The 25564-nt window shown below is 35.6% G+C and overlaps 3 protein-coding genes across 3 annotated transcripts; 1 reads left to right on the top strand and 2 right to left on the bottom strand.

Annotated features, from left to right (window-relative positions):
• Nucleotides 1–2170: 2170 nt before the first annotated feature.
• LOC18606852 (disease resistance protein RPM1-like) lies at nt 2171–5014 on the bottom strand. Its single transcript, XM_018117156.2, has one exon. The coding sequence runs from the start codon at nt 5012–5014 to the stop codon at nt 2171–2173; it is 2844 nt and encodes a 947-aa protein (XP_017972645.2).
• Nucleotides 5015–14953: 9939 nt separating this feature from the next.
• LOC18606851 (disease resistance protein RPM1-like) lies at nt 14954–18006 on the bottom strand. The gene has a single exon (XM_088804570.1). It carries the CDS (start codon nt 17964–17966, stop codon nt 15123–15125), a length of 2844 nt encoding a protein of 947 aa, XP_088660696.1. The 5' UTR covers nt 17967–18006; the 3' UTR covers nt 14954–15122.
• Nucleotides 18007–21591: 3585 nt separating this feature from the next.
• LOC18606850 (disease resistance protein RPM1-like) lies at nt 21592–25204 on the top strand. The gene has a single exon (XM_007040693.3). It carries the CDS (start codon nt 21985–21987, stop codon nt 24826–24828), a length of 2844 nt encoding a protein of 947 aa, XP_007040755.3. The 5' UTR covers nt 21592–21984; the 3' UTR covers nt 24829–25204.
• The last annotated feature ends 360 nt before the right edge of the window (nt 25205–25564 follow it).

The raw sequence follows: 25564 nt of genomic DNA, 5'->3' as shown, positions 1-25564 counted from the left end.
GTTGAATTTGTGTATTTATAGTCTTAAACTACTAAGGAGGATGCATAGGGGGTGCATGTGCTTTTGCCCAAGTTTTCACTGAGGTGAGGCAGCTTATCTGGAGGCATTTAGATTAATAAATTAAAAGTTCCAGTGTTCATTAAGAAGTCTAATTTGCAAACTATTCCATGGTGGAGATTACAGAACGGATTGAAAAGATAACACATTGATAGCCGTTGAGAATTGGCGCACCACTGTTCTAGCTCAAGAGGACCAGATAAAAAAAAAAAACCTTGGATTATTATGCCTTCGTCATTAGAGTTTGGATTTGCTAGATAATTCACCAAATACATGTTAAAATTTTCAATGCCAATTATTCTTACTTGTAGTTTCTAGTGTCAGAATTTAACCCCGAGAAAACATTGAAAAATTACAACCAATGCTTTCCATAGATCTAAGCTCGAATTTTGCCAAAAATTTCGTAGACAGAGGCCAGGGACGTTAAATGCAACATCATCAATGGTCCGTCTCTCGTCCATGCGAGTAACAGAGAGGCCTGCCTCTAAATTGTCCCCGAATCTTGTGATTATAACACTTGATTGACCAGAATATGCAATGACACCCTCGTCCTCAATTTTCGTAGCCGTTGTGGTTTCCCAATATGCAGGGTGTGTTCCAGGTGATTGAATCCTCGTCAAGTAGGAGTCCTCTAGAAACACCAACAGCCCACTTTTTTGGCTGGTGTATCCAAACGTGTGTTATCAGTCCTATCAGCCAGGTCCATTTGATAAGCACACAGTCTCAATGACTATAACTCAACAGCCAGCACAAACCCAGTAGGAATGATATACCCAAAGCCAAGGCCAAAGACATGAGTCTCCCCCGAGACCAAAAACTAAAAATTAATTGTGTTATTTGGACTGAAAATTGTGGTTTGTCAAGAAACTGCAAATTTTCTTTGTCAACTTGCCCCTTTCTTCCAAAGCAGAAGTGCCTTGAAAGGATCTAACCAGATATGCAGAGGAATGAGGATATACATGGAATGAAAGGGGGACGACTCTGTTGCGTTTTAGAGTTCTGAAATCCCCTTGGTTTTGAGTGGGTGCGCCATTTTCCAGGCCAAGTTTTGGGCGGTTTCAGGAAAATCAAACCGTAGGCGGAATCCCATGGATCTAGGCGTCCATTCGCTTTCATCATGGATCTATGTCAAAAAGGAGGTTTTGGGCTTTTCGGCATTAAATTCTGACGTCCTCTAATTTTCTTGAAGCAGCAAAAAAGGAAGCCCAGTCTCAACTCTGCTTAAGTAAGCCCGGAAATCATGAAACAGTTCAAATTCAATGATGAAGAAAATTGAACTCGACAAAAGGGTCAGGAAGGTTCTGCACCATGAATAAGAAGATTGGTGTATATGTTACAGTTCGAAAACATAAAATCAGTGACAAAAAATTTTCTGCATAGTTCGAAGTAAAATGATATCAAATTTGGAATGTTTGATCCAAACATATGCTTATTGTTGAGGTCAAAAGGGATGGATCGAGCGTTATGGTCGAGATGATGGGTTTCTCTGGTTGGATCGAATGCAAAAATAAGTCATCAGAGGATTTTCAGTGATTCCGTCTTATACTTTTTAAAAGGTGATTTTCCTTTTATATAGAATAAGTACGTATTTATTTTAATAATAAACCATGCAAACCGTTGATATAACTATCAAGAATATTTTATCTTTCGAGTATCAAGGATGTGTGATATCTACTTTGACACTATATACATCAAGCTGATTAAGAGGCCTGATGGGCCTTTGATTAATTGGGTCTGAAATCCTATAGTATAGTATAATACTTTCTTTTTTTAACGAAAAAAAATATATAATATCACAGTGCAAGAAAATACTAATATAAATTAATTTTTTTATTATCAAAATCAAATTTTGACCTTAACATACAAACAGAAATACACATGCACCCACCTAAAGTAAGGACAATCGCAAAGAGTTAAAATGACTTGTTATTTAATGCAGTCACATCTAGTATCCTTACCATTTCATTTTCTTTTTCCATTTTTTTCCTTAACAGTCACTTCTTATCCATAGCCATGTAATCTAAGGCTCAAGTGGAACTATTTTGACAATTATTTACAGATACAATGATCATTTAACTTACTTAGTATAATATACAAATTAATGACAGGGATCTCATTTCCAACGTGCATGAAGATCTTGGCAACATATGACAGTGTCGGCCCGGGGCGAGCTCTCACCTTCACTAAAACTCTCCAAAGAATAGACCTCCCACGCTCCATCTCTCCAGTAAGTAGAATACACTTCGGGGATGTGAGCAACTCTCCAGTAATCTTCACCATGTTCATCCAGGCGAAGTGTCCTGATGAATTCATGAGGCATGTCGAAAAATTCAAGTACGTTCAGCTTTGTCAAATATTCAATACCTAGTGGTACCTTCTCCATGGATTTGCATCGCTGAATGCTTAGCTTTTGAACACGAGGCATTGCTCCCACCTGGACCTGCACCCATTTGAGTTCATCGAACTTGTCAAGGCCTAGATGCTTTAGCATTTTGAATCCTCCAGCCTTGAAGCACAACGTTTCTCCATCATAAACCTGAACTAGTTCAAGATGAACAAGATTCGGAAGGTTTTGAAGAGATGCCAGTGGATCTTCAGCTAAGCGGCTCCATTTCAGATATACTTTCACCAGGCTATGAAGGTAAGGGATCCAGTGCGGTAAGGTCTCCAATCTGCCTCTCAAGTACAGCCGCTGAAGCAATGGAGGAGGAGAAATGAGGTGTTGAACATCGATGATTTCATCTTCTTCTATTGAAATAATAGACAAAGAACGAAGACTTGACAGGTTTTGGATGGACGAGCACAATTTCTTCCCATCTTCCTTCCTCAACTTTGTAATGCCTAGTCTCCTCAACTGAGTGAGCTTCCCCAACTCTGCCAATGTAACGCTTCCCTGGTCTACCTCTATATGACACAGCTTTTGAAGGGATTGCAGGCTTCCTATTCTCTCTGGAGCTTTAAAGCCATATTTTGAGTGAAAGTGATCATAAGACTCAAACTCGTACCGGTAGACTAAAAGATGGCGGAGACGTTGGAGCTGGAGGATCTCAACTGGCAATTCAGTAGCATAGGCATGCTTAAGGTCCAAGGTCTCAAGGTTTTGAAGCTTCCCTATAAACCTTGGAACGACTGTTATCTTGGTTTCCCTTAAGCTCAAGTACTTTAAATAGTACAGGTTGACAACTTCAACTGGAAATTTCGTTATAGGTGTAGCTTGCAAATCAAGCACTGCAAGTAGCCTAAAACCTCCAGGAATTAATCTGTGCAAGGATGGGTTTTCTTCCACCCCAAACATGAATAAAGAACGGAGTTGAGAAACAAACCTGTTTTGCAGTACATTTTGCAATGTATTGTGAATTGAGAGGCGTCGAACTTTGTCTGGCCACATTGCATTCTGCTCTTTTGCTATGGCAGCAAAGTTCTGTTCTCTCGACTTCAAAATAATGATCTCTCGCAGAAGGTCATGAATGCGGCACGACTTCACCCTTCCATCACTGGTTGTCCCTGCTACTTGGATCAAGCTTCTGTTTAGGAGCTCATTGAAGAAATCCTCTGCTACTTCTTCTTGTGTCTTTCCTTGTTTCACTTCAACAAACCCCTCTGCTGTCCACAGTCGTATCAGTCGCATAAGCTCAATCGGACGATCCTCAGGAAAGATGCTCAAGTACAGGAAACATGATTTTAGATAGTATGGCAAATCATTGAAACTGAGTGACAGTACTTTCTTCAAATTCATAAGCTTATCATTGCCATCAATTTCAGCACCAAGACTACGACCAACCATTTCCCATTCGTCTATTCTTCGCTTGCTTTTAGTAGCCAAAACACCACTGATTGCAACAATGGCAAGGGGCAGTCCCTCACACTTCTTCAAGATCTGTTTACAAATTTCCTCTAAATAGTGAGGGCAATAGTTTCCACCGAAAGTTTTCCTACAAAATAACGTCCAGGACACTTCAGGAGGCAAAGGCTCCAAATTGTACACTTCTCCTTCAGATTCTATGCGAGAAGAAAAGGCTAAGTCAGCATTCCGTGTGGTAAGCATTACTCGACTGCCGCAATCATTAGCAGGCAAGGCAAATTTGATAGCATCCCACTCGTTGATGCGCCATACATCATCCAAAATAATTAGGTACCTTCTTTTCCGCAGCAAGTTTTTAATGATTGTTTTGAGCTGATAGCTGCTCATGCTATCCACTCCTTCAGGGACTGGTTTAGTGATTATTCTGGAGAGTTGTTGAACCATGTCTTTAAGGAGGCCCTCCAACTTGAAAGATTGAGAAACCGTGATCCAAGCATGTACTTTGAAATGTTTCTTCACTTCTGGATCATCGTAGACTTGCTTTGCCAAGGTCGTTTTCCCCAGCCCTCCCATCCCTGATAGCGAAATAACTTTGAAGTCTGAAGCACCATTGACTAGCCATCCTACAAGCTTCTTTTTGGGCTCATCAATTCCAACTACATCAGTTTTATCCAAAAGAAGGGCATCCCCTCGTCGGTCCTGCCATGTGTTACCTACACCGTTGGAGCTTGACCTTTCATCTGCACAGAACTTCTGACGAAGCCTACGATGCCCTTCACAAATATTTCTTATCCTCGAGTTGATGCCTTGTATCTCCGAAGCAATTCGATACCGTGCTTTCATGTTCCTAACACAGCAAGACATCTTGTGAAGAAAACCGTAGAGCCCCTCCCCATGATTATGAGTTAGGAGAAGCATGTATTCATCGAGAATGTCCTCAATGTCATGAGCAACATCTCTTATCTGCTTAACCCATACCTTCACTTCCTCATCAGTCTCCTCCAACGCGTCTGCCACCCTCAGAAAGGCCCTCATCCGCTCCAGCTCTCCCCTCACATATGCAACTCCTTCCCGACCCCCAACCAACAACTGCATCCCCTTTTCAAAGAAAGGTGCAAGTTTTTCTAGTACAAAGTGCACTGCACTCTCTGCCATCTTCTCTCCACTTCCTAGAGTACAAAAGTCATTGCACTTTTCAAGTCTCCAATGTGATTAAAGAGAATTTTGAGACTCGAGGGGCTTTGGAAAGAGCCCGAAGGCACCCTTATATAGGTTTATGATTACCCCCATTCTTACCTATCTATTTCATACAATGTCACTGCTGATGGTTGCTGCGAAAAACTCGGTCAATGGTTTCTTTACTTGGGCAGTAAGAGCACTTTGAATATCCACTAACAAGGTTAAATTTCCCTCTCATCCTACGTGGTCTATGGTATTGAACTTGCTAGGAAAAATTCTACTTCACCTGCCAGGAAAGTAAAGAAATTTGACTGACTATGAAGCGAATACTTCCAAAATGTTTAAAGCTGAATTGGGTAGCTAGCGTTCCAAAGATGGGTTTGTCCTTTATGAAAATGATCATTGAATGACATGGATCAGCTAGTTCATGACAAGGCATTGCAAGAAATCTGACATTTTTTTCATCCAGTTAAGAGTAATTTGACATTGAAATGAAATGGACACCTATGATTTAGAGCATCAAGATTAGCACAAGATGAGTTTGAATAATATGTTGCAGCCTTCATATGGATAGTCAATAATTATTAAACTAACTGAAGTGTTTTACCCGTTCAACAATTAAAATAATGTTAGGATAGTCTTGAATTATAATATGATTAGAATTATTTAATTCTAATTAAATTAATATACTTTATTAAATTAATTTTTAAATTTAGTTAGACTAGAATATTAAATCTTAATAGTATTAGGATAAGATTATTGTATTTGGTACTATAAAAGGACCTTATAGGGTTAAAGAATAATCATCACCTAGATTTAGAGAGAGTGATTTAGGTGTACGTGGGATAAGGGTTGTGAGTTTGAGACTGTTCTTATAATCTCTTGATTTTTCTCTTAATGAATTTTTCTTTGTTGCTGTGCCCGTGGACGTAGGTCATCAAAAGATCGAACCATGTAAATTTTTGTCTTCTTGTGGTTGTGCTTGATTTCTTTCTTTCTTTATTCTATTGATTGTGTTAGATTTTGGATAATTCTTTAAAGACAATTTCGTAATTTCCCAACAAACTGGTATAAGAGCTTCAAGGTCTTGGGCCAATCTGAATCTCGCTATGTCAATTTTGTCAACCAAGTATGAGATTGAAAAGTTTAATAGAAGAAATGATTTCAGCCTGTAACGTGTTAAGATGCGCGCATTGCTAGTGCAACAAGGACTATTGAAGGCACTGAAGGGAAAATAGTATCTTCCTTCGAATTTATCTGATGGTAAGAAAGATGACCTTATGAAGAAAGCACATAGTGCTATTCTCCTAGCTTTGTCTGATGAGGTGCTAAGAGAAGTCACGAATGAAGAATCTGCTGCTGCAGTGTGGCTTAAACTCGAAAGTATTTATATGACTAAATCCCTGACGAATCGGCTTTATATAAAGTAACGATTGTATACTCTCAAGATGAGTGAAGGTACGTCCGTTAATACCTACATTAATGAATTTAATAGAGTTATGCTTGATTTAAAGAATATCGATATTTAAATTGAGGATGAAGACCTAGCATTAATTCTTTTATGTTCTTTGCCTCCATCGTATGAAAACTTCGTGGATACTATATTATATGGCCAAGACACTCTCACTTTCGAGGATATAAGAGCATCTTTAAATTCCAAAGAATTGAAGAAGAAAGTTGGTGGTATCCAAAATGAAAATCAAGCAAAAGGTTTGGTTGTGAATAGAGGAAAATATAGAGAGAAGGGTATAGACAGAAAAGGTAAATCTAAAGCAAAAGGGAAAACTTGCTGGAATTGTGGTTAGAAAGGGCACTTTCATCAGGACTGTACCAAATTCAAGGATGATGAAAAGATTAACAAATCTGTGAATACTGCAAATGTGGTTGGAGATGACTTTGATACTTTTAAAGAAACTGATAATGTTCTTGCAATTACTATCGGGAACCTGATGGATACATGGATTTTGGATTCGGCTTGTTGCTTTCATATATGTCCTAGGCGTGATTGGTTTACAACTTACCAATCTGTTGATATGGGCACTGTACAATTAGGAGATGATTTCTCTCTCTCAGTTGTTGGGATTGTCACAATTCGAATCAAGATGTTTTATGGTATGGTAAGAACACTTGAGGTAAAATATGTCCCTAACATGAAAAAAAATTTGATATCCTTGAGTTTGTTAGATAAGAAGGGCTACAAATATAATGGCCAAGATGGTGTCTTGAATGTATCTAAAGAAGCCTTAACTATCATGAAGGGCAAGTTATCTGGTGACCTTTATTGTCTAGTGGGAAACACGGTCATTGAAACTGTTTCTGTGGTCTCATCTAATGATCCTGAAGATGATGTAACACATTTATGGTATATGAGATTGGGTCATATGAGCAAGAGAGGGATTAGAAAACTGAGTAAGCGTAGTTTGCTATGTGGTCAAAAGATTGAAAAGCTAGATTTCTGTGAGCAACATATAGTGAAATTTAGCACTATAACTCATCGAACCAAGAGTGTAGTAAACTACATCCATTCAGATTTGTAGGGTCCTTCTTTGGTGGTATCAAAAGGTGGATCATTATACATGTGGACCTTTATTGATTATTTTTCAAGAAAGGTGTGGACGTATCTTCTGAAAGCTATGAGTGAAGTGTTAACCACCTTTTTGCATTGGAAGTTATTGATCAAGAAGCAGACTAAAAAAAGGATCGAGAGCTTTCGAACAAACAAAGGTTTGGAATTTTGCAAAGATGAGTTTGGTTTATTCTATAAGAATGAAAAAATCGTTAGACATTGCACTGTCGTCAAAACACCACATCGAAACAGTATTGCAGAATGGATGAAGAGAACACTTCTGGAGAGAGCAAAATACATGTTCTCTAATGTTGGCCTAACCAAAGTCTTCTGGACAAAAGTTATCAACAAGGCTTGCTACTTGGTAAATTGGTCTCCATCAACTGCAATTGAATTTAAGACTCCCAAGGAAGTTTGGTCTGGTAAGCCTCCTGATTACTCTATATTGAGAATATTTGGTTGTCCTATTCATGCTCATGTGAGTGATAGTAAACTTGAGTTGAGGGCGACGAAGTGCATATTCCTAGGCTATGCATATGGGGTGAAGGGTTATCGATTGTAGTGTATTGATTGTAAGTTCTCCAAGTTTATGGTGAGTCGAGATGTTACCTTTGACAAGTCTGCATTACTTCGTGGGATAAAGTCTAGAATTACAAACACATCAGACCAAGAAGTTGGCAAGCAGGTGGAGCTTGAAATCAATGCTCTTGTGACAGTGCGGGATGACAATGAAATCCAGAATGAATTGCAAGAGGTATACGAATTGATATCTCAACAAAGCATTACTTGTATTGATGGTGATTCTGATTCTTATGTTTTATCTGTGGAAGTAGAGATTGATGAGCCTTACTTTTATCATGGGAAAATTACATATGTCGAGTTTTCTAAAAAGATTGAGTCTTTACACTGGGATCAAACATGAGAGCTTGTGAAAACACCTAAAGGTACTATTGAAGTTGGCTTAGTGTGTAAAAGAGGTGCAAACATTAGGCGTAATGTGGTTGGCTTCTCCAAATCAGATTTTGCCGGTGATATAGATAGTAGAAGATCTCAACGGGATATGTGTTCACTCTCTCAGGGTTTGCAATCAGTTGGAAAGTAGTAGTTGCTTTGTTCACAATTGAAGCTAAATATATGGCTGTGACCGAGGTAGTGAAGGAAGCTTTATGGCTTCGAGGCTTGGTTAGTGATCTTTGTTTTAGACAAGAATCTAGATGTGAGATTGTAGTAAAGAAAATAACTACATATGAAAATCCGGCAAATAGGCTAATTAAGTCAGTTTCTGGGATAAGTTCAAGCATTGCTTGGACTTGATCGGTGTTCGTAGTGCTTGAGGCCCTTTGGTGCAGTGGCGGTGTCTACAGAGATTGGTTCGTAAGATAGAGCTTGGTGAATTCAAGCCTAAGGTGGAGATTTGTTAGGATAGTCTTGAATTATAATATGATTAGAATTATTTAATTCTAATTAAATTAGTATACTTTATTAAATTAGTCTTTAAATCTAGTTAGACTAGAATATTAAATCCTAATTGTATTAGGATAAGATTATTGTATTTGGTACTATAAAAGGACCCTATGGGGTTAAAGAATAATCATCACCTAGATTTAGAGAGAAAGATTTAGGTGTACGTGGGATAAGGGTTGTGAGTTTGAGACTGTTCTTGTAATCTCTTGATTTTTCTCTTAATGGATTTTTTTCTGTTGCTGTGCCCGCGGACGTAGGTCATCAAAAGACCGAACCACGTAAATTCTTGTGTTCTTGTGGCTGTGCTTGATTTCTTTCTTTCTTTATTCTATTGATTGGGTTATATTTTGGGTAACTCTTTAGAGACAATTCCGTAATTTTTCAACAAATAACTTATATGAAGTTGTTGGGTAAGTCCAAGTGCGTAAAGGATATTAATCTAATTAACATAAAAATGGGATTAAAGGAGTAGGGAAGATTACATTTTTACTTATTTATTAGTTATACTTGGTCGAAAAGATGGCCATTTTCTTTTATTATTTGTAAAAATTAATATTTTCGACGTTTATAGGATTAGAACAAAGAAAATAAGATTATGCAAGTCAAATATCATAAATTGTAGAGTAAAATACTCTCAGTCTCTTAATTTTTAGTCATAATTTTAGACAAGTCGATTAGTTTTTAAAATAGACAATTCGTCCAAAAGAATATTTTTTACTCGATATATAAGTTTAGCCGTTAGTTCACCGTTAATATTTTATTTTAAATTTTATCAAATTATATTATCTTTATCTTGCTCGAATCAAAATTGAATTGAAAAAAATTAATTAAAAAGAAAATTTCTAGTAGATTTTTATCTTGCGAGGATCTTTCTCCTCATGGACGCAACCCAATAGCATTCAGTATGATGTTACCGTCACAGAAAATATTCATAGTAATTAATTCTCAAAACTATCTCAGCACTTGAACGGAGTGTAGAACAAGGCAGCCAAAAGCATGAAAGCTGCATCTCCATAGTTATATGGATAAAATAGCCCATAAATAGCCATAATTCTTGACATTTTTCTTGACCATGACCTGTGGTACAATTGCTTTGACAAATACCGGAAGAAGACTTGCACATTATGACAATCAAAACTTGTTTTGTTACTATGCATATGCAAATTGGAAGTCTTTGCTTTTGCTGATAAGTTATGAAAACGCGCTAGCTGGAAGCTACTGAGCAAGCTCAATGCAATTTTATTTAAATGCCAATTCTGTTTCTCTAATGCTTCACCCGAGTTCATTTACTATATATATATATATATGGTCTGGCTTTTAAAAAAGAAAATGTAGCTACCATTATTCAAAAATTCTTCCGCATATTCCATGATAGCCACCAAGAGATAACAAACCAATCTTGTATTGTCTGATTAGATCCAAATTCATAAAAAAAAAAAAAAAAAAATCAAAGATGATCAAGAACTCTTTAGAAAGAATATTGTATATTTTTTCCTCTGTTCTTAGAAAGAAGACTATATTTCAATTTTTCATAGTCTTTTAACTAAAGCTGTTAGGACTTGATAAATTAAATTCCATTCAATCGATTGCAAAAAATGGTGCATTCTCAAATCTTAATCATAAACTAAGAAAGAATAACATTTAACAAATAAGTGCTTGAATACGCTTATCTCCAAACTTCCAGAATGGAGAAGGTAAAGACGTTTGGAAAACTAATCACAAACGTAGAGATAATGGATAAAGTGAATTCTCTCTTAAGGGTTTTCAGTAGTGCGTAATATAAGTTTTAGTACCACATGAATCAGTTTTTATCATTAGAGTTGTCAAATGTTATTTTCTTAACCTTTAGAGTATAGTCCCATATTCAGATAATAATATAACCAAAATTGTAATACTAATCCAAAGTTCAAAACCTTATTAACCGTTGCCCATTGCACATATAAAAAGACATGAGATATCACCGTCAACCACAAACTTGAATATGTATATATAATATACAGATTATATAATATACAAATAAACGACGGCAACGATGACGGTTCCACGATCAAATATTATTGAAAAGTATCGATCTAGTACTTTCTGGTAAGATTTCATTGATGAGTCGTTGGATTTGGCACTTCACGGCCAGGTTTGATCCCGAGAAACATTGATCTGGTGCCTTAGTGGCCAGATCCGGTCATATGGTGCGTTAGATTGACATTTCATTACATCGGTCGCATTTTCGGTGGCCAGTCCATGGAGAAGAAGAAAGGAAAATAAAATAAAATAAAAAGTTAAAATTTTATTTATAAATTATAAAAAATTAATATTTTAAAATATTAAAATATTAATATTTTAATCATAATAATATTTAAATTATAAATAAAATATTAATATTTTAAAATATTAATGTTTACCTTATTAAATTATTAATATATTAAATTTTTAATGAGTATAAATAAAAAAATAGAAAATGCAAATAGAGAAAAAATAAAAAATCATACTAATATTTTAATAATAAATTATTAAAATTATTAAAATTTTAATAAAAATAAAAATTAAATAATTAAAAAATTGCTTATATTTGTCTTTTGGTATAAATTTTACTAAATTATATAAAGGGTATTTTTGTTGTTTTAAAAACTAAATATTATTATAATAAAAAGTTTAAGGTTTGAATTACATATTATAAAAATTAATATTTTAAATTTGGAAATTAATTAAAATTATTAATATTTTAATCATAATAATATTAAATTATAAATGAAATATTAGAGTTAAAATGTTAATGATTAAATTATAATATAATATTAAACACAATAAAACTATAAAGACTTATTTAAAATTTTTTAAATAATTTAAAATTTTTAAAATATTATACCTATAGAAAATAATAAATTACCACCAATGAATTACCGTGAAAAAAAAAATATCAACTTTGATTTCACTTGCAAAAGATAATACCAAACAAATGACTTAAAATTCATCTGCAATTTTTACATGCATTTGATCTAATCAATATTCATAAAAAAATAGGGTTATTGTCAATTTAGAACTAATACAGTTGAATTCCTATAAATTGTGAGAATATGAAAAATCTCAAATTCAACGTTAAAAAATGTAACCCACCAAATCCACCGGTCAGGCCCAAAAGATTTTCCACTGGAGACACTTTTTAAAAAAGTCGAACATGTTTGAGTAAAATCCTTTGTCCCTTTTTAACCTTTATTTATTTACTTTTTGACGTCTCTTGACTTTTATTTTGGTGCAGGGGACAGCATTTTCCACAAGAGAGACTTTTGAAAAGCAAAACAGTTTGAACGGTCACAGGAGACTATGATGTTATTACTTAATTACTCTACTTTCCAACCTTTTGCTTTAAATTTCGAATGCTTAATTAATGCTTTGTCTCTCTTCTTAACCTTTATTAGTTTGTTTTTCTTGTTACAATTCTAAACACGTTTTTGGTGCACACCCAAGGCTTTTAGGCTTGATCAAAGAGTAGTAAATGATAGTGTTCAAGCTTCAACATCAGTATAAAATTTCCAGCAACATTTTCGCTCCATGATGCAGGCTTACCAAACGAAGACAAATTCAATGCAAAACATATGTTTTTCTTGCGAAATTCTTAGTTTGTCTTATCTCGGACTGCTTTTTCTACACGTTAGCCTCTTTTTATCAATTCACTAAGTCTTGGTCTTGTTTACGTGGACCATAGATTGTTGATTAATTACCAATGCCTTGATATTCAAGTTATTTATAAACATATAGTTTTTCAAAATTATATACATTAGACCAAATATTTAAATAAATCCTCAAATTATATCAAGATAGTTTATTTAATCTTTATCTTTTTATTTTATCTAAATAAATCCCTGAACTCTTATTTTAAGTTAAATAAACTTCTTTCACTAACTGTTGGTTAAGGAATTATAAGTTTTGAATATTTTAAATAATATTTGATTTAGATATTTGAAATTAAGTTTCTAATTTAGAATTTTTCTTGCATATAGTATAGACAATAGCTTGAAGATGATGCTGTTTTAGAATTATTGTCGGTAATGAAGCTTTCAAAAAAACAAAATTATTGTCGGTAATGTATTTTTAAAGATGGCAATTGATTTGCACAAAAACTTTCAGATGAAACTCAGACGTTGAGGTAAGGATTATTTTTGGTCTATTATATTTTCATATTTTTTGTGTTTACTTATAGCATAACACTTACTTTCATATGTTGGAATTTTTTGTCTCCTTAAACAATATATTGGAATTTTCATTCATCAGCTAGAATGGGTAGCATTCTGGTGGTCCTTAAACTTTGATGCTATTATAGGTCTCCACTTAGTCTTTTGACTTTAAATTAAGCACTTGGACTATCTAAAATCTGCAATAACAATTTGAGTTGATGATGTTAATCAATGGGTCCTCACTTGACATTCATGTCACTATGAGTTATGAAATTAAATAAACTATCGACAAATTGCTTGATTGTTCCAGTTGGTAAGTTTTTAAAGATTAAAAACCAGTTGTGGATATGAAATCGCATCAAAATTTAAGGACTGTTGGTTGGTTTAATCTGCTAAAGTATCAAAGCTAGCAATTTTTGTGAGCTTTTTATTTCAACTTCTTTGTTTATTCAAATTTTTTCTTTCCAGTGGTTGGAATGTTGTTTCTATGCATGGTGGCAAAGCACAGCATGAACGTACGAACGCACTATCGTTATTCAAGGATGGAAGCAGTCCTTTGATGGTACACTCTTGCATATTATCATTTTTTTTCTTTTTAAAATTGTTCTAATCTTTCTTCAGAAACCCAATGTTGGTAATATCAGTTGGATCTGTAGAATCACAGGAGCACTGTTTGTTATGTGTTACTATGGCCCAGCCAAAAAAAAAAAAAATTTTTAGTATAACTTTTGATACTTTTTGACACGGGGTATTTTAAAAAATAATCTTTAAAAATAAAATGTTTTCAAAAATAATTTTTTTTTATAATTTTAACTAACTTTAATCAAGTTAGACAAAATTACTCTTAATGAAATTACACATTATGATATTACATGTCATATATAAAAATATGTGATACAAAAATATGTGACAAGTCATATGTGATACATGTCATATATAAAATATTGTTATTACTTACAAACCAAACCTTCAAATCTTCTAAACTCTTTTTATTTTTTTTTTGTTTTTTGTTTTACAATTTGACAACGATTAAAATATTTTTAAAATGTTTTCATAAATCAAAATACAATTTTTTTATCTAAAACACCTACTTTGATTAAAAATAAAAAAAATTTCGTTAAAAACCTAAATTTATAAATTTTAAAATTTTAAGTTTATTGGTGTCTAGGTCCCGAATTAATTCAATTAAAAGTTATTTCATATATCTGTGATTATTTCTACCGTTTAAGTTTTATCCAAAATACCTAAAAATCGAATTTATCTAATATCGATACACCTAAGCATGTCAAAACCATTGCTTGGTGTCTTGAAAGCACAAGAAAGAGAAATCTGAAAACGTGAGAAAGAGAAATCGAAAGCATAACAGATGAATACCGAAGAGAGAAATTGATAAAATTTGAAAGAGTAGGATGGTGAGAGAGAGAAATCCGAAATATAAATGAAGAGAAATTGTGATGAATAGTTTAATTTATTTGAAATAGTTTAAAAGATATTTTTATCAAGTTATAACTAAATATGATTAAAAATAATTAAATTTATTTTGATAATTATTTTTAAAATATCTTTATAAAAAAAAGTCATTCTTCATAATTTCCTCTTTTGGACACCATACTTTTTTCAGGTAGCCACAGATGTGACTGCTCGAGGATCGGATATTCCAGATGTTGAAGTGGTGATCAATTATAGTTTTCCTTACCATTTATATGCAATCACATCTAGAATCCTCACCATTTCTTTTTCTTTTTCCATTTATTCTTCCTAAACAATCACTTCTTGTCCAAATCCATGTAATCTAAAGCTCAAGTGGAACTGTTTTGACAATTATTTACATATACAAGGATCATTTAACTTAGCACAATATACAAATTAATTAATGACAGGGATCTCATTTCCAACGTGCATGAAGATCTTGGCTACATATGACAGTGTTGGGCCGGGGCGAGCTCTCTCCTTCACTAAAACTCTCCAAAGAATAGACCTCCCACGCTCCATCTCTCCAGTAAGTGGAATACACTTCGGGGATGTGAGCAACTCTCCAATAATCTTCACCATGTTCATCCAGGCGAAGTGTTCTGATCAATTCATGAGGCATGTCGAAAAATTCAAGTACGTTCAGCTTTGTCAAATATTCAATACCTAGTGGTACCTTCTCCATGGATTTGCATCGCTGAATGCTTAGCTTTTGAACACAAGGCATTGCTCCCACCTGGACCTGCACCCATTTGAGTTCATCGAACTTGTCAAGGCCTAGATGCTTTAGCATTTTGAATCCTCCAGCCTTGAAGCACAACGTTTCTCCATCATAAACCTGAACTAGTTCAAGATGAACAAGATTCGGAAGGTTTTGAAGAGATGCCAGCGGATCTTCCGCTAAGCGGCTCCATTTCAGATATACTTTCACCAGGCTATGAAGGTACGGGATCCAATGCGGTAAGGTCTCCAATCTGCCTCTCAAGTACAGCCGCTGAAGCAATGGAGGAGGAGAAATGAGGTGTTGAACATCGATGATCTCATCTTCTTCAATTGAAATAATAGACAAAGCACGAAGACTTGACAGGTTTTGGATGGACGAGCACAATTTCTTCCCATCTTCCTTCCTCAACTTTGTAATGCCTAGTCTCCTCAACTGAGTGAGCTTCCCCAACTCTGCCAATATAACACTTCCCTGGTCTACCTCTATATAACACAACTTTTGAAGGGATTGCAGGTCTCCTATTCTCTCTAGAGCTTTAAAGCCATATTTTGAGTGGAAGTGATCATAAGACTCAAACTCGTACCGGTAGACTAAAAGATGGCGGAGACGTTGGAGCTGGAGGATCTCAACTGGCAATTCAGTAACATAGGCATGCTTAAGGTCCAAGGTCTCAAGGTTTTGAAGCTTCCCTATAAACCTTGGAACGACAGTTACCTTGGTTTCCCTTAAGTTCAAGTACTTTAAATAGTACAGGTTGACAACTTCAACTGGAAATTTCATTATAGATGTAGCTTGCAAATCAAGCACTGCAAGTAGCCTAAAACCTCCAGGAATTAATCCATGCAAGGATGGATTTTCTTCCACCCCAAACATGAATAAAGAACGTAGTTGAGAAACAAACCTGTTTTGCAGTACATTTTGCAATGTATTGTGAATTGAGAGGCGTCGAACTTTGTCTGGCCACATTGCATTCTGTTCTTTTGCTATGGCAGCAAAGTTCTGTTCTCTCGACTTCAAAATAATGATCTCTCGCAGAAGGTCATGAATGCGGCACGACTTCACCCTTCCATCACTGGTTGTCCCTGCTACTTGGATCAAGCTTCTGTTTAGGAGCTCATTGAAGAAATCCTCTGCAACTTCTTCTTGTGTCTTTCCTTGTTTCACTTCAACAAATCCCTCTGCTGTCCACAGGCGTATCAGTCGCATAAGCTCAATCGGACGATCCTCAGGAAAGATGCTCAAGTACAGGAAACATGATTTTAGATAGTATGGCAAATCATTGAAACTGAGTGACAGTACTTTCTTCAAATTCATAAGCTTATCATTGCCATCAATTTCAGCACCAAGACTACGACCAACCATTTCCCACTCGTCTATTCTTCGCTTGCTTTTTGTAGCCAAAACACCACTGATTGCAACAATGGCAAGGGGCAGTCCCTCACACTTCTTCAGGATCTGTTTACAAATTTCCTCTAAATAGGGAGGGCAATAGTTTCCACGGAAAGTTTTCTTACAAAATAAAGTCCAGGACACTTCAGGAGGCAAAGGCTCCAAATTGTACACTTCTCCTTCAGATTCTATGCGAGAAGAAAAGGCTAAGTCAGCATTCCGTGTGGTAAGCATTACTCGACTGCCGCAATCATTAGCAGGCAAGGCAAATTTGATAGCATCCCACTCGTTGATGCGCCATACATCATCCAAAATAATTAGGTACCTTCTTTTCCGCAGCAAGTTTTTAATGATTGTTTTGAGCTGATAGCTGCTCATGCTATCCACTCCTTCAGGGACTGGTTTAGTGATTACTCTGGAGAGTTGTTGAACCATGTCTTTAAGGAGGCCCTCCAACTTGAAAGATTGAGAAACCGTGATCCAAGCATGTACTTTGAAATGTTTCTTCACTTCTGGATCATCGTAGACTTGCTTTGCCAAGGTCGTTTTCCCCAGCCCTCCCATCCCTGATAGCGAAATAACTTTGTAGTCTGAACCACCATCGACTAACCATCCTACAAGCTTCATTTTGGGCTCATCAATGCCAACTACATCAGCTTTATCCAAAAGAAGGGCATCCCCTCGTCGGTCCTGCCATGTGTTATCCACACCGTTGGCGCTTGACCTTTCATCTGCACAGAACTTCAGACGAAGCCTACGATGCCCTTCACAAATGTTTCTTATCCTCGAGTTGATGCCTTGTATCTCCGAAGCAATTCGATACTGTGCTTTCATGTTCCTAACACAGCAAGACATCTTGTGAAGAAAACCGTAGAGCCCCTCCCCATGATTATGAGTTAGGAGAAGCATGTATTCATCGAGAATGTCCTCAATGTCATGAGCAACATCTCTTATCTGCCTAACCCATACCTTCACTTCCTCATCAGTCTCCTCCAACATATCTGCCACCCTCAGAAAGGCCCTCATCCGCTCCAGCTCTCCCCTCACATATGCAACTCCTTCCCGACCTCCAACCAACAACTGCATCCCCTTTTCAAAGAAAGGTGCAAGTTTTTTCAGTACAAAGTGCACTGCACTCTCTGCCATCTTCTCTCCACTTCCTAGAGTACAAAAGTCATTGCACTTTTCAATTCTCCAATGTGATTACAGAGAATTTGGAGACTCGAGGGGCTTTGGACAGAGCCCAAAGGCACCCTTAGATAAGTTTATGATTATCCCCATTCTTTCCTATCTATTTCACACAACGTCACTGCTGATGGTTGCTGCGAAAAACTCGGTCAATGGTTTCTTTACTTGGGCAGTAAGAGCACTTTGAATATCCACTAACAAGGTTAAATTTCCCTCTCATCCTACGTGGTCTTTGGTATTGAAATTACAAGGAAAAATTCTAAATCACCTGCCAGGAAAGTGATGAAATTTGACTGACTATGAAGTGAATACTTCCAAAATGTTTAAAGCTTAATTAGGTAGCTAGCTTTCCAAAGATGGGTTTGTCCTTTCTGAAAATGATCATTGAACGACATGGATCAGCTAGGTCATGACGAGGCATTTCAAGAAATCTGACATTTTTTCATCCAGTTAAGAGTAATTTGGCATTGAAATGAAATGGACCCCTATTGATTTAGAGCATCAAGATTAGTAATAATATGGTGCAGCCTTCATATGGATAGTTAACAATTATTAAACTAACATAAAGTGTTTTACCCGTTCAACAATTAAAATAATAACTTATATGAAGTTGTTGGGTAAGTCCAAGTGCTTAAAAGATATTAATCTAATTAAGAAAAAACTGGGATTAAAGGTGTAGGGAAGATTACATTTTTACTTATTTATTAGTTATACATGGTCGAAAAGATATGGTCATTTTCTTTTTTTATTTGTAAAAATTAATGTTTTTGACGTTTATAAAATTAGAACAGAGAAAATAAGATTATGTAAGTCATATATAATAAATTTTAGAGTAAAATACTCTCAGCCTCTTAATTTTTAGTTGTGATTTCGTACAAGTTGATTAGTTTTTAAAATAAACAATTCGTCCAAAAAAATATTTTTTGCTAGATATATAAATATAGCCGTTAGTTCATCGTTAATATTTATCTTAAATTTTATCAAATTATATTATCTTTATCTTGCTAGAATCAAAATTGAATTGAAAAAATTAGTTAAAAGATCAATTTCTAGCAGATATTTATCTTGCAAGGATCTTTCTCCTGATGGACGCAACCCAATAGCATTCAGTATGATGTTATCATCACAGAAAATATTCATAGTACTTAATTCTCAAAACTATCTCAGCACTTGAATGGAGTGTAGAACAAGGCAGCCAAAAGCATGAAAGCTGCATCTTTATAGTTATATGGATAAAATAGCCCATAAATAGCCATGATTTTTTACATTTTTCTTGACCAGGACCTGTGGTACAACTGCTTTGACAGACACCAGAAGCAGACTTGCACATTATGACAATCAAAACTTGTTTTGTTCTATGCATATGCAAATTGGAAGTCTTTGTTTTTGCTGAAAGTTATGAAAACACGCTAGCTGGAAGCTGCTGAGCAAATTCAATGCAATTTTATTTAAATGCCAAATCTGTTTCTCTAATGCTTCATCCGAATTCATTTACTATATATATATATATATGGTCTGGCTTTTAAAAAAGAAAATGTAGCTACCATTATTCAAACTTCTGTGGTCCAAATTCAAGTGTAATTAAAACGTCTTTGTATTTATAAGAAAGCAAACACTTCCGTATATTCTTAATCATAAACTAAGAATCCAATAAAAATAAAGTGCTTGAATACACTATCTCCAAACTTCCAGATGGAGAAGGTAAAGATAATGGGCAAAGTGAATTCCCTTTTAAGAGTTTCCAGTAGTACGATAATATTATCATAAAAACACACAGCGGTAGAAGTTAGCCATATTTCAATGTATCATAATATAAAAGAAGTGCAAGTCTCAATAAAATGAATATAAATCAAATATAAAAGTTTTGGACGATAATTTACTGCACATTTTATTTTCTATGATAGTTTTCTTATTATTCTCTTTTTCTCTTCAGTTTTTTTTTCTTCTACAAGATGAGATTCTTATAAATAGCTAGATCTCATTCAACAAAAAAAAAAAAAATCAAGATTTTACATATTCATGTTATGAGCAATGAATGCATATTCAGATCAAGTGCTGCTATAAGAAAATGTTTAAAAAGTAAATAAATAAGATGAAAAAGTAGAATAAAAAGTATTATACGAATTTCTATAATCAATTCCACATATAAGTTTTGGCACCACATGGATCAGTTTTTATCATCAGAGTTGTCAAATGTTATTTTCTTAACCTTTAAAGTATAGTCCCATATACAGATAATAATATATTCAAATTTGTAATCCTAATCCAAAGTTCAAAACGTTATGGGACGTTATTAAATTATAAGTTTTGTATATTTTAAATGATATTTAATTTAGATACTAGAAATTGAGCTTCTAATTTAGAATTTTTCTTACATACAATGTGGACAATATCATGAAGATGAGGTTGTTTTACAACTATTGTCGCTTCATCCATTTTTAAAGGTGGTGGTTGATTTGCAAAATAATCTTTCCCATTAAGATAAGATGTTGAGCGAATACATGTAATAACTATTTTTCGTCTATTATATTTTCATCTATTTTGTGTTTGCTTTATAGTGCAACATTTACAAATTTTTGGAATTTATTATTTTTAAAAAATAGTTTTACTTAATTTTAAACATATTATGGAAACTGTGTGACATTATAAATACAATAATATTTTGTTTTTTTGACATGTCCAGGTCATTGTTGACTAGAGTTGGGATTGGGCTTCTTCTTTATTCCTTCAAGGAAATGAGAGGACGTCAGAATGTTAATGTCGAAAAGCCCAAAACGTCCTTTCTCCCATAGATCCATCAGGAAAACGAATGGACCCATTCATCCATGGGATTCCGCCCATGGTTTCATTTTCCTGATATCACCCAAAAACTTTGCCTGGAATATGGCACGCCAACTCAAAACCAATGGGACTTCAGAACTTTAAAGCGTGACAGAGTCGTCTCCCTATCATTCCATGTGATCCTCATTCCTCTGCATATCTGGTTAGATTCTTTCAAACGACTTCTACTTTGATAGAAGTAAGGATTGCTTGACAAATTAAATTTGCAGTTTCCTGGTAAACGAAAATAATATTTATTAGTTTCTAATCAAGTTTGAAAAGTCAGCAATGAAATGTCGGTACATTCTGAAAGAGTTTTTCTATTTTTTTAATAAATTTGATTCGATATCCTGTTAGTTAACAAAAAGGTTTCGTTTCAAAATTCTTAACAGAGAAGTAAGGAGAAAGTAATAAACAAAGGGATGTTCATCATCATGAAATTGAGAAGAAGATTGTAATATGAGAATTCATAATTTAAATCATATGTTGCTTGTGGTAGAAGGAAAATTCCCAAAGTCAAGTCTATGTACATTTTAATATGGATTCATTTAGCATTAATTAAAGATAAATGTTAGTATATTGCATGAAAAACAAAATTGAGAGAAGATTCTTGTGATTTTACTTTGTGAACATGGGAAGATAATGTACTTTTGTGAAACATGGACAAAAATAAGTTTTTAGTGCTGTTGCTTAGGCCCTGGGTGCTTCCAAGGTCTCTGGCATTTTTCAGGATTCTGATTAGGAAGGTCAGATATTTATGTAATCCTGGAAAAAAGGGTTTTTCTCTTTTCTCTATTTGTTCGATTAATCTCTTTGGAATATTGTTTTTGGTCTTGGGGGAGGTTCATGCCTTCCGCCTTCGGTATTTGGTGGATTACTCCTACTGGGTTTGTGGTGGTTGTTGAGTTATAGTCATTGAAAAATTTTGCATTTCCAACACGCAAGCCTGTGTTGCTCAAGTTTATTTTATTTGCATAATCTCCAACTTGATTATGGGTGGTTGCTTCGACTTGGTGGTACAAACATCAGCACGGGGAAACCATTTGACTTTTTCAGAGCAACAGTTTCACTTGCCTGAATAAACAAAAGCCAGAGTTGTATATAAGTGCAGCTTCGAAGGGGCCTGAAGGGCATTGTTCACAGAGTGAAATAGAAGATGGCTGAAATTGCAGTAGAGTTTATCCTGGAAAAGATAGCTTCTTTTTTGCAAAATGAGATAGCTTCTTTTCTGCAAAATGAGATCCAAATTCTGCAAGGGGTTCCGGAGGAACTTGAGTACATCAGGGATGACTTGCAGAGAATGAAGGCATCCCTGAGAGCTGCAGACTTGGTGGAAGACAGCGATCATCAACTCAAAGAATGGGTTCGGCAAGTGAGAGACATTGCATATGACATTGAGGATGTCATTGATGGATTCAACTTTCACCATGCGGATCAACATGGGCACCGTATCCATGGTTTTCTTTACCACTTTTGCTGCTTTGTCAAGAATTTGGAGGGTTACCATCAAACTGCTGATAAATTACGAAAAATCAGATCGAGAATCAGGAATGTTTCAGCCTGGCAGCTCAACAACGCTATCAACCTTAGTACAACCGATCAGGGCTCAAGTTCCATGACAACAAGTGATGCCCTTATTCTAGACAGTGCTGATTTGGTGGGCATTGACGAGTCCAAAGAGCTACTGGTTAGGTGGCTGGTCGAAAGGAACCCCGGACGCAAAGTTTTGTCGGTGGTTGGAATGGGAGGATTAGGGAAAACTACCTTGGTAAAGCAAGTATATGATGATGAACGTGTGAAGAAACATTTCGATGTGCATGTTTGGATCGCTCTTTCTCATCCATTTAAGATGGAGGATTTCCTTAGAAACATTGTCCAGCAACTCTTCAGTGCAATCAGGAAACCAGTCCCAGAAGGAATTGATGATATGAACAGTGATTGGCTAAAAGTTGTAATAAAGCCATTTTTACGACAATGGAGGTACTTGATTGTTCTTGATAACGTCTGGCATATCAATCAATGGCATGCTGTCAATCATGCATTTGCAAAAAATGATAGCAACCGAGTGATGATCACAACCCGTAATACTGATGTTGCAATAGCATCTTGCTTAGAATCTGATGATATGGTCTTTAATATAGAGCCTCTATCCTCGGATTACTCTTGGGATCTTTTCTGCAGAAGAAGTTTTAGGGGGAACACATGCCCACCTTATTTGGTCGAAGTGTCTAGACGTATCCTGGAAAAGTGCGAGGGATTGCCTCTTGCAATTGTGGCAATCAGTGGACTGTTGGCTACAAAAACAGGTACACCTGCTGAATGGGAGACTATTTACCGCAGTCTTGGTGCCATAATCAAGGACAACGACAAACTCATGAATTTGACAGAAGTACTTTCACTGAGTTTCAAATATTTACCGTACCATCTGAAATCTTGTTTCTTGTACTTGAGCATCTTCCCTGATAACTACTTGATTGAGAGGATGAGACTAATAAGATTGTGGATAGCTGAAGGATTCGTTGAAGTAAAAGAAGGAAAGACACAAGAAGAAGTTGCAGAGGATTATCTCAATGAGCTCTTGAGTAGAAGCTTGGTGCAAGTATTTGGGAGAACATCTGATGGAAGGGTCAAAACATGCCGGATTCATGATCTGTTGCGTGAGATTATCATTTCAAAATCGAGAGATCAGAACTTTGCAGCAATTGCCAAAGACAAAAATGGAGCCTGGCCTGATAAAGTTCGACGCTTATCATTGCATAATTCATTGCAAAATGTGCAACACAACAGGAATGTTTCTCATCTACGCTCTTTTTTTATGTTCGAAGTAGAAGATCCACTATTAAGCGCTCCTTTACACTCTCTGTATCCTGATGGTTTTAGGCTGCTTAAGGTGTTGGATTTACGAGCTGCCTGTTTACAGACTTTTCCAGGCGAAATTATCAACCTTTTTCTTCTGAGGTACTTAAGCCTGAGAGAAACCAAGGTCAATAGCATTCCAAGTTCTATAGGGAAGCTTCAGAACCTGCAGACACTGGATCTAAAACACACTAATGTCACTGAATTACCTGTCGAGATCCTGAAGCTCCAACAGCTTCGACATCTTCTTGTCTATCGCTATGAATTTAAATACTACTCACGTTTCCATTCCAAATATGGTTTTAAGGCTTTGGCAGGAATAGGAGCTCTGCAGTCCTTACAAAAACTCTGTTTTATAGAAGCAGACCATAGAAATGCGTCTATACTTGAAGAAGTAGGGAAGTTAACTCAATTACGGAGATTGGGGATCATGAATTTGAGAAAAGAAGATGGCATGGCTTTGTGCTCATCCATCCAGAAGCTGACTAACCTTCAGGCCTTATCCGTAGTTTCATGCGTAAAGGATGAGGTCATTGATCTGCATCACCTTGCTTCTCCTCCTCAATTACTTGAACGGCTGTACTTAACTGGACGATTAGAGCAGTTACCAGATTGGATACCTCGCCTTCAAAGCCTGGTAATAGTATATCTTAAATGGAGTCGCTTGGAGGATGACCCGCTCCTTTCTCTTCAACATTTGTCAAATCTTGTACATCTCGAGTTACTTCAAGTTAGTATCGGAGATACTTTGAGTTTTAAGGCTGGTGGGTTTCAGAAGCTTAAGGTTTTAGGCATTGATAAATTCGACGAACTCAGATGCATTGAAATGGAGGAGGGAGCAATGCCTGTCATCGAAAAGCTAAGTATTCTGCGTTGCAAATCACTTGAAACGGTGCCATTCGGCATTGAACATCTGACAACGCTAAAAGTACTCGAGTTTTTTGACATGCCTGAAGAATTGATCAAGACGCTCAGTCCTAACGCGAAGGGTGGAGACTACAGAAAAGTTGCACGCATCCCAGAAGTTTACTACACCTATTGCAGAGATGGAGAATGGGAGGTCTATTCCTTGGAGAGTTCAGGCAAGCGAGTGCTGAGTGTTGAGACTGTTGAGTCTCATCTTGAAAGCATAGTGAAGAAGTAAGAATTGGGTGGGTTGTTTTTACCATTTCAACAGGACCGACGCGTGCAGTAGGTCAAAACCAGGGGCTGCATGACCCTGGGAGGTGACTTACTTGAGAACCAGAAAAAACGTGCCAAAACGTATGAAAGATTTTGGAGACCCTGCACTTCCACGTAACATCTGGGATCTTTTCTCACAACAAGGACAAAGAGAAAATTATTGTTTTAGTTCTAGAAATTAGAATGATTCAGTGACTTTAGTGATTGATTCTGTCAATATGAAATTTCTTCAATTGATTTTGTTATTTAATTCTCTGAACTGTTATTTGTAAAAATAAAAAATTCTCGAAACTGTTATCTCCTATGAAAACAGATCAATATATTTATTCTTATATTCATTTATACCTACATTGGCATGCCAACAGTGAAAATTCATTGCTGGTGTGACAGCAGTAGCATTTCCTCTACTTAACACGTTGGCTAAGGAGATTTTACTTATAATTTCTTATCGAGCAAGTTAAGCAAGGCAGCACACAAATCTTTGTTGGTGGTAATAATGAAAATTGCATGTGAAATTTCTGCGTTCCATCCGTTTGCTGCTCAAATAAAATTGCTATATTTCCAGACTGGGAATGTTCTTGAATATTTTACTAAATTAGATAAAAGGTAAAATTAGATAAAACCTGAATCAGATAAATGTAAAATCTTGACCATCAAAGGTACCAAAATAAGAGAAACTAACCAAAAATCTCACTAAG

This window comes from Theobroma cacao, chromosome 3, assembly GCF_053813885.1.
Source record: "Theobroma cacao isolate CCN51 chromosome 3, ASM5381388v1, whole genome shotgun sequence".
Taxonomy (NCBI): domain Eukaryota; kingdom Viridiplantae; phylum Streptophyta; class Magnoliopsida; order Malvales; family Malvaceae; genus Theobroma; species Theobroma cacao.
Note: the sequence above shows the minus strand (reverse complement) of the source record. Positions and strands in the feature narration are given on the sequence as shown.

Coding starts and splice junctions, on each gene's coding strand:
- LOC18606852 (XM_018117156.2), bottom strand. CDS start 5,014: ATGGCAGAGAGTGCAGTGCACTTTGTACTAGAAAAACTTGCACCTTTC.
- LOC18606851 (XM_088804570.1), bottom strand. CDS start 17,966: ATGGCAGAGAGTGCAGTGCACTTTGTACTGAAAAAACTTGCACCTTTC.
- LOC18606850 (XM_007040693.3), top strand. CDS start 21,985: ATGGCTGAAATTGCAGTAGAGTTTATCCTGGAAAAGATAGCTTCTTTT.